Here is a 10,247-nt window from a genome sequence, read left to right as displayed (position 1 = left end):
TTGGCCGATTCTCGTCACCCGTTAAGTCCATAGGCGTTTACTAACAACCTCACAGACCATCTAACGAAATCGTAAGTTATTTCAGGCAATGGTAAGGCAAAACTACTTTAAGGGAAGTACTATTAACACAACTACGTATAGTGGGAGGGAAATGCAAGGAAATCAAACCATCCCCGGCGCAGCCTGCACACGCCCAAATGTACCGCGTACCGTACCGCGCACCGGTGGCTCAGTTGGTTGAGCGTCGGGCTGTCACGCGGGAGGTCGCGGGCTCGAACCCCAGCCGGATCAACACTCAGGATCTTAAAATAACTGAGGAGAAATTGCCGCCTTTGTAATTTCATCTGCAAATGGTTAGACTTTCAAGTCTTCTCGGATAAGGACTGTAAACCGTAGGTCCCGTATCACAAATATCTTCTATGTTAATAAGTTCCCTGTGGGACGTTAAAGAACCCAAGCACTATTCGAGAAGAGTAGGGGATAAAGTCCCCGGTGTTGTGGCTGTCCTGTTCTCTCCAGCAGAAGTGGCCGGTTTGGCGGTGATGTCTCTAAAAGGCTTGTTGTAGATGTAGATGTATTTCTGGACAATTACCATTTGTAATACAAAAACTGTGGTAATGAAATCTACACAACGCATTTCCTTTTTGCATTTATACCGGACCGGCGTTCAAGTAACAGAAGCTATTTTTTTTCTATTTTTCATAATAAGTTACGTTTCTTTTCAATAGGCTAGTTTCGCATTCTGTGAGAACAAAAGAAAAGAGTTAAGGGATATAATTTGCATTTTCCTGTGTTTTGAGCAAAAAATGCAAATTTTTCTCCTGAACCGCGACTCGGTTCTGTTGTTTGTATATAATTCGAAACTGGCCTGCTACAAACTCTGTTGTCACTGGACACTATGATCCTATAATTGGTTCAGTCATCCCGTAGGCACAATAGTTCAGCCCATGTCACACGTACGACGCAAACGCAGATGTGGTTGCAAATGCAAGAAGTACACGTATGCGCTACCGAAAGACGAATAGAATTATACTCTACTGCGCTTGCTTTTTCGCTTGCATGTCACCAATCAGTTTGTGAATTTTACTCGAAACACTCGACGTGTGCTGAAAGATGCTGTATGCCTTTCGGTAACAATTAATCGAAACAGTACTAAGGAAGAGGAATTGTGAGAGACAAAGAAGTTAGATAACTAGAGCCAACCGTGCTTGAGAGGTACGTTGAGCAAACATTCACGATTAAAGAAATAAGCAAACGCGTTTCTTTTTCTATGGATCACAACTTTACTGCAAACATTTTGAATCAACAATCATTCATTCATACATTCATACATGCGTAACTGACCAATGAAACGCTGCAATGTAACACCAACAACCCAACTGGCCACAGGAAAACCAGTTGGCCATTTACAAGTGCAGCTAAGAAGCTGAGGATCAAATTCAACGAGTGGTCAAAACGGGTCTTAAGTTGGGATCCGTCTTCACATAAGCGCCCTAACTACTGAGCCACACTGCCTCCACAAATCTTTTCTTTTTTTGTCATATGAAGAATAATGCGCACTAGCGAGCGGGTCATAGGCCTACCAGGGCAAAGGCCGTGGAGAACTAACATCTTGGATGCCCAAATTCTAGACTTTTGATTGGCTAAACCAGGGTCAATTTAATAAAACTTTTACACGTGTAATTTACAAGTGTAGCTATTGTTCTCAGACTCTAAAACAATGGCTACACTTGTAAATTACACGTGTAAAAGTTTTATTAAATTGACCCCTGGTTTGCATATGAGCTTTTATATCATGCTCTACAAATATGGTAAGCCTGTTGAAGCATATTTGGTTTCTTTAACCGTATAAGGTCAATGAATGTGTGGTAAACATTTTGCAAGGAAAATAAACATGGCTGAAGTTTCGAGCTGAACCGACGTAATCGCTTCTCAGTTTAAAATGCCACCTCCTTACAGTGGTTTATTTTTATGGGATAACAGCCATCAAACAATGACAAATAGAAAGAAATGCGACTTGGTGGAGCAGTAATAGTTGAGGTAAGAAAACGTTTAACAACCGTTTCACAAGGATATCGTTGAGATTTTAATACAAATGTGTACCTTGTGTAAATTATTTCGCTTATTTAAGCCATTCTACTAATTAAAAGAAAAATATCCACAAAAAGTGTGTTGACGAGCGACAGTTAAGCAGGTATGTACTTGCGTTATTAATAAACACAATCACAGTAGCGTACAAAATGAAAAACCCCTTCGCTTTCACCGAGCAACTCTCTCAAAAAGTCTTACAGAGAAAGAAAAATCCACTAGATGATGCAATTCTAGAGAACTAGAACTTGTTTAATTTCTCCAGTTACATTATTTGAACAACTTGAAATTTCGTCTTCGCCTCCTTGTTGGTGGACGAAAACAAAAGATCTCTCATTAGCTTCTTTTGTTCGTCCACCAGAAGTCGTACATTTCACTATTGTTATTAGTGTCTCCAGAGGTTGGTTGAAAACGTTCTATAGAGCGTTTTCTCATGACGTCACGACGGCCATGTTGGTGTTCCAAAACAAAGAAATGGCGGCCATGATGATGTACCAAACTAATCCTCCGGGAATTGAACTCTATTTTTGTGCAAATACTTTCTTTTGTTTCGGAAATCCAATATGACTGCTGGTCAAGTGAGTGAAAACGCTCAATAGATGGTTTTTTACCTAACGTCACAGCAGCCATGTTGGTGCAGAGAACAATAGAGAAAAACGTCTTTTGGGAATTTGACTCTATTATAATGAAAAACATGAGCCATAATTTGCTATTGTTTTGTGCACCAACATGGGCGTCTCATCACGTGATTGAAAACCATCTATTTTCCACCGGCAATTGTAAATTGTACATTGCATCATTGTTATCTGCGTCTCTAGAGTCTCTAGAAGTGTTGGCCCGGCTGGATTACAAAATCAAAGATCACAATACAAATAAAATCGTTCACAACTACATGCATAAATGCTGAATGACGTGATGTCATTCATTTTAACGAATTTCTTAAAAATACTGCGTGCGGTGGATTTTCTTCTCAAATTCTCTTGAACGGTTTTTAATGATGCTCTATAAGTCATAGTCAAACTCCAATCCACTTCCACTTAATTTTGCCAACACTTCTTTGTCAAATCTCTCATTCATCTCTGGAGTAAAGTGATTCTTCCAATCGCCAACAACTCCTTTCCTGAGAATCTGACCAATGCCGTCGTCGTCTTCACTAGTAAATTTAAAACTTAAAGAATTCTGCATCATTCCCTTGAACGTACACTGCTCAGCAATGCGATTGATAAGCTCATCTGACAACGGTTTCTTTAGGAACTCGGCAATCGTGCGCACATGAGACAGTAAATCCTATAAAAGATACACAAGATATTTTTGTCTTGCTTAACAAATACATGGACGGGTCGGCCGATGACATCATCGGAACAGTGAATCAGTTGTGAAAGAGGGAAAGGATGTGTCAGCAAAGGAGTGGAGTGAATTTGAAACAAAAAGACGCGAAGGATGGAAAGAGAATCCCATGCATGGGCAACATGTGAGGCAGACAGAAGAGTTCGCGGGCCTGGAGAGTTGGCAATAGCTGAACTTGTGCTAATGACTGCACAGGACTAAGCAATTCGCACCAACTGCAGGATAGCGAAGCTTGAGAAACACACTGTCATCGCCATTGTGCAGGATGTGCCATAATGAAGATTAAGCAATAACACAACTGGGAGGTGAATGCAACAATATAGCGCAAACAAAGGGGAAAAATGACTGAGTAGCGACAGCAGTTCATGATCACTGGAGTCGGGCCAAGAAGTATGGATTCCACATACAGAATAATGATACGGAGCGCAGAGGCAGTTTGCGACAATGATGGAGTGAAGCTCCTCTGCGATTTTATGCATTCAAACAGGTAAAGTGATACACACAAGATAAACCGACATTGTCCTTGTGGATAAGATAGACAAAGTGTGTTTAATTGACGTAGCGATATCGTTAGATTCTAGAGCTTGGATTAAGGAAGAGGGGATAAGGACAAGTACAAAGAACTAGCATGGGAAGTGAGGAAGGTTTGGAAAGTGATTACAAGGGTGTTGTCAATTGTGATTGGGAACCGTTACAAAGAGGTATTGACAATATTTGGCAGACCTGAGATGAGAGGTATCAATTGAATGGATCCAAAAAGCAAATGTGCTTGGAAATGCTTGCATTCTTATGATCATTTAAGGAGGCTCGCTCGAAAGGGTTTTTCGTTGCTATAGTGTTTGTGAAACGATGAAAGATACCGAACAACAACAATCTTTATTCGTGCCCAGAAATTACATAGTGTTAACATAAATACAAGAAAGAAAAAAAATACAAAGGAAAAGAGCACAGTCGCTTAGAAATAGCTAAGCTAATCGAGCTAAGTGGCTGGGCCAAGCGGAAAAAATTTGCACATACCCCACATTAACATAGAACTATAGACACGACTTACGTTACGCACACACGCGCACACACAAATAACAATAGACAAGGGGAAGTGCACACGCAAAAACTGGAAAATAAAGTACATCAATGAGCCAGTCAGTAGTTGGAGATAAGCGATTCCTTTAAGAGGATTTTGAAACAGGTACGACTCTTGGATTTTAATGACTCTTCAATGGAATTCCAAACTTTAGCTCCAAAAAAAACGAATGTTAAATTTGCCATAATTGGTCCTCGCTTTAGGCAGATAGTATGAAATCTTACTCGCAAGTCTGGTTTGGTAATATTGGTAGTCTATTGTTTGGTAATACTTTAAGGGCACTTTTGACGTCATATCAGTTACCATGGCAACACGCCAGGTCCACAAAAAAAGACCCTCTAAATTTCAGTTTTTGAATATTATCTGAAAACCTAATTCGGTGACCTACCATTTTTATTTCTTTGTTGGAAATCTTCCTAAATTCTTTAACTTCTTAGAGAGTATGACAAAAAGTTATCTAGTATAATCTAAGATACATCGAAAAAAGGCGAAACTTTTTTTATTTGAAGTGCCATCGTGAATGATACGTGCATGCCAAAAATCAAGATAGATCACCGGGCAAAATTTCGAGATTTATTTCCGGTTCGGGCGCCTATTTCGACTTCCGGTGTGTTGCGCGCGCTAGTTTTGATAGAAATTTGATTCATTCAGCTGACGCGTGTATCTTAGTTATGGCGTGTGTAGGTTACGTGCGTGCGCGCAGCAAAAACCCTTTCGAGCGAATTCGAGCTCTTTCGGGCCTCCTTAAAAGGACAGTTTCACGGTTTTGCGCATGTCCAAGCTTTGGCGCTAGCAGTTGTAAATTTTACGGTTTCTGAACCAGATGGTGTTCATTAATCACAGAAAATATTAAAGCAAGTACACTGAATGACTGAGGCCCAAATTTGGTGGAAGATACCGCGGGTTTACACAAGATATCAAATTTAATTTTGACACTGAATCGAATTTATCGTACGGGTCGAACACTTCATTCTTCGCACGAGTTGTCATAACGTACGAGTAATCTATTCGCATGCGGTAGGTTCATAACAGTAAATCGCAATGAGTAATTCCACTACTATAACATTGTTTCCGTTTCCTGCATCAGTGCTTTCGATTGTTTCAATAAGAATGGAATTAAATAGGCCATTTCCCAGTTCATATCTTCCTCCTCTTCAAAGCGAGTCTAAGTGCGAAGTTTTTCTCATGAAAATTAGTTTCCATTCATATGTAAAGTAGAACTAATTAACATCACAAAAACTTCGCACTTAGACTCGCTTTGAAGAGGAGGCAGACGTGAACTCGGAAATGGGCTATTGGCTGACGTGACAGTTTGCCCATGCGCAGAGACGTGAAACTCTTCCTCTAAGGAACCAAGGGAATGGACCTGTCGAGACTTCTTTGATCCGAGATTCCTGATGATCCTAGATTATTCTTATATTATCGTTATCATTATCGTTATCGTTATCGTTATCGTTATCGTTATCGTTATCATTATCATTATCATTATTATTGTTAAGAAGAAGAAGAAGAATAGCAGTGTTTTTAGACCCGATAAAACACGTGCTGTGAGTTTTTTCAACGGCTTCAAAAACATTCCACGAAAAGTGTGTTCCTCTGGACTCAGAACAATGGTTCAAATTGTGAGAGGATTAGCATACAAGAAAAACAAGCTATACCTTATACTAGTATTCTTTATGAAAAGAATACTAAGGAGGAGTGTTTTATCAGGATATAAATCTCATACACGTGACGTTTTATCGGTGTTTTGATAAGCTATTAGGATAATGAATTATTATGGAGTTTTTTGAAGTAGTATATGCGCTATTCTCGGTTTTCACATGACGTCACGACCGCCATGTTGGTGCCCCTAAACAAAGAAAAGGCGGCCATGTTGGTGCCCCGACCAAATCCCCCGGGAATTTAACTCTATTATTATGCAAACGCTTCCTTTTGTTTTCGTCGAAAAACATGGCTGTTGATCACGTGAGTGAAAACCAGCAATTAATTCGCGTCAGATAAGTATAACATTTACAAACTCGAGGCGAAACCTTATTTAAACGTCAGCATTTAAGTGTAAATGTACACCAGGTATTTTTGGTGATTCAAAACATTTAACAGGGAAAATCGAAAGAAACATTTATGTTAATGAAGAGAAATCTCTATCAGATATACAGATATTAAGAAAACATTTCTTTAGTTTTCCAATCATGAGTTATTAATGAGTTTTTAAAGTAAAAACAGAGCATATGGTAGATGAACTGAAGGGCTAGCTGGAACTGTTCGTTGGTTAGCTGAGTCAGCATTTAACAAGCTCACCTTTTTTAAGTCTTCATATTTGAGAAACAGCACATTGGGATCATTTCTGTGTTTCCACCAATCTAACACGTGGTCATTCCATTTTGAATATGGCACTGCAAGTTTCAAAAATGATAATGCAATGGAGTATGAGTGGCAACAGTGATGATCGTTTGATGTTCAGGGCATTATCCTACGAGTTAGGCGAGTTAAGCATTGCTCAAAGCGTTTTCTTTTAAACGATGCTGTAACAAAGTTGCTCGATTTGGCGAATTGGAAGTCCTTAGCAATTCTTGTCATCCAGCTGAGAGTATAATAAAACGAAAATAATTCACTCACTGGAAAATTATAGACGAACGATCGACCCAAGCTGACTCGGCAGATTCCTGATGAAGGCCGTGTGATATGGCCGAAACGTCGATCGTTCGTCTATAATTTTCCAGTAAGTGAATTATTTTCGTTTTATTAATTCTTGTTATTGCTTTGTCACAAGCAGTTTCTTTTATCACTTTTCTATGAACAAATCCCTTAACACCGATCGATGGAACCTTTTATACTTTTCTGCAGACACGGTATTGGAGCAAGCACCTATAAGTGAGGCCCTATGCGCTTTCAGCCTGCACTGGCCAAGCTTCATGCACCCTTCGAAATTCTGCCGCAAAACCGCAAGAAAGAGTGAAAAACACAGCCAGTACCTTCAACTCACCATTTCCTTCTATGAATAAGTCCACATAGAATTCCCACGGCGCACGAAAATCATTCATTTGTTCAAAACTTTGGACGTAGTGAAAATATGATACTACGACATCCTTTGGATTGCGTGCTACGTAAATGTATTTACACCGTGAGTTCTCACCAGAGCCTTTGGGAATAGCACTGGCGTGAAGATGGCTTTTAATGAGACGAGGACTCGGCAAAGCTTGGAAGTCAGTTTTCCTTGAGTCTTCCGCTGTGGCACATTCTAAGTATGGAAAACGGTAATCAATCTTTTCTTTGCTAACCTTTCCTCCATTAACAATCTGCCAGACAATTTCTTGCACCCATGTTGTTCCTGTAGAAAAAGACGCAACAAAATAAGAGGGATACGTTTTGTCAAGTACCGAAAAAAATGTACTTTTTGAGCAATGGAGTTAATGAGATTCGATTAATAATACTCTAAGATCCTAATCCTTACGTTAATGCTTTATTCACGGGGGAAGGTTGGGGGGTCGAAAAGTATTTGCAGAGTGAGAGTTAGTCTCAGTTGTAAATTGAAACGGAATAAATAACATTAATAACTTTTATTATTGCTCCCAGAGGGCGGTTCCGCAATAATTTACAACTTTATGTAATAAAACTTCCATTGAGAGTAACCTAATAATCATTATAAATATATAAATGAATAAATCCGTTACAAACTACCAAAAACGACTCCTGGCTTTGGATTTAAAACTGCTTAAAGCCTGGTTTTCACTAGCGACGCAAGCACAAAGGCAAGCACAAGAACAAGCATAAGTAGCTTATGCTTGTGAAAACGAACTTCGACATAAGCATCAAAATCAACCACGGCATACTCATTTTGTTGAAACGCTCAGACGCGGGAAATCTGGAAGCAGTACTTTAATTGGCCAGACGTAGCAATAATTACACCCTGTAATTAGTGTTTCATTTGGTACCACAACATTGCTGTTTCGTGATACAGTGTTGTAGTGACAACCCTTGTAATAAGAAGTTCTCTTAAAAGTAGTTAAAGTGGTTCCAGAATATAATTGTATCCGCATCCACAACTGATGGAAACCCAACTCAGATATCCTGGTTATATCCTTGAGACACTTGGTTTTCCGACTGAAGTTCCTCTGGACTTGCAAAGTACATCTAGTCTCGTTAGTTTATAAGATAGAGCCAGATCTCAGACACAGCCAAAACATCATAGCTGTTCTTTCACATTAGCTCTCGCACCTGCACCAGAATTGGATTTTTTATCCCCCATTTGTTGTTGTGCTCACGCCCTTTTGATTCCAGATGTGCCAGCTTGAATATTTAATAAGTTGCAGTGGTTTGACCCATTTTTTATAGCATACGACTCCTTCTCCCTTCTAGTAGAAAATCGTACTGTCCTTATAGTCCTATGGTCTTTTAGTTGACTGCTTCCACGTTGTCCACTACTCGGAGCTAACAGGTTGTTAATAGCTTGCTTCTGCCATACTTGAATGTCGGCAGTCGCCCAGCCACTTATCCATGCAACTGACTACAGAACTTCAAGGTCTTATGCCAATTTCGCAACGAAATTAGAGGGTTTCTCGAATAAAAATCATATTTAAAGCCTGGAGATCCTCAAACTATGCTCCAGGACAGAGCAAAATCTACGTAGGAAATTTAAAAACTTACGGATCCTAAAATATGGCCCCTGAAGGATGCTCAATCCATTTGACTCTAGGAGAGTGTCTCCACAAAGGCTAGCACATATGATTTCGGCAGGTGTTATCCAATGTTATCTTTTGTGTGAACAGTTAATCCATATTCATTTCTGTTGTTCAAACTTCAAGTCAAAATGAAACTAACAAACGAGGCGCTCACCTGACTTAGGATACGATACGACAAAAACATCGTCCGGTTTCGCCTTAAAATTGGAGATGTAATGAGCCAACAAGGCCGGATCGCCAACGTTCATGGTCGGCATATACGTTCCCAAAATCTTGAGAATAGGAATTGATTTGAAATCACCCTTTACTATCTGCAGTACGGGATAACTCGTCATGATTATTCCCAGTAGGAGAATGTGATATTGGAACTTGAAGTCACGATGTCACGACCTGTCACGGGTCAAATGTGTGAACAGTTAATCCATATTCATTTCTGTGTTCAAACTTCAAGTCAAAATGAAACCAACAAACGAGGCGCTCACCTGACTTAGGATACGATACGACAAAAACATCGTCCGGTTTCGCCTTAAAATTGGAGATGTAATGGGCCAATAAGGCCGCCGGGATCGCCAACGTTCATGGTCGGCATATACGTTCCCAAAATCTTGAGAATAGGAATTGATTTAAAATCACCCTTTACTATCTGCAGTACGGGATAACTCGTCATGATTATGCCCAGTAGGAGAATGTGATATTGGAACTTGAAGTCACGATGTCACGACTTGTCACGGGTCAAATGTGTGAACAGTTAATCCATATTCATTCTGTGTTCAAACTTCAAGTCAAAATGAAACCAACAAACGAGGCGCTCACCTGACTTAGGATACGATACGACAAAAACATCGTCCGGTTTCGCCTTAAAATTGGAGATGTAATGGGCCAACAAGGCCGGATCGCCAACGTTCATGGTCGGCATATACGTTCCCAAAATCTTGAGAATAGGAATTGATTTAAAATCACCCTTTACTATCTGCAGTACGGGATAACTCGTTATGATTATGCCCAGTAGGAGAATGTGATATTGGAACTTGAAGTCACGATGTCACGGGTCA

The 10,247-nt window shown here is 39.9% G+C and overlaps 1 protein-coding gene across 1 annotated transcript; it reads right to left on the bottom strand.

Moving 5' to 3' along the window:
• Window positions 1-2,073: 2,073 nt before the first annotated feature.
• Window positions 2,074-9,557, bottom strand: LOC138003426 (sulfotransferase 1C2-like). The gene is made up of 4 exons (XM_068849485.1): window positions 9,350-9,557; window positions 7,500-7,844; window positions 6,815-6,909; window positions 2,074-3,375 (listed from the first exon to the last, which is right to left on the bottom strand). The coding sequence occupies exons 1-4, from the start codon at window positions 9,528-9,530 to the stop codon at window positions 3,091-3,093; spliced, it is 906 nt and encodes a 301-aa protein (XP_068705586.1). The 5' UTR covers window positions 9,531-9,557; the 3' UTR covers window positions 2,074-3,090.
• Between the last annotated feature and the right edge of the window lie 690 nt (window positions 9,558-10,247).

Source organism: Montipora foliosa, chromosome 5 (genome assembly GCF_036669935.1).
Source record: "Montipora foliosa isolate CH-2021 chromosome 5, ASM3666993v2, whole genome shotgun sequence".
In the NCBI taxonomy this organism is placed as follows: domain Eukaryota; kingdom Metazoa; phylum Cnidaria; class Anthozoa; order Scleractinia; family Acroporidae; genus Montipora; species Montipora foliosa.
The sequence above is the reverse complement of the archived record's forward strand: the minus strand, read 5'-3'. Positions and strand labels throughout refer to the sequence as shown.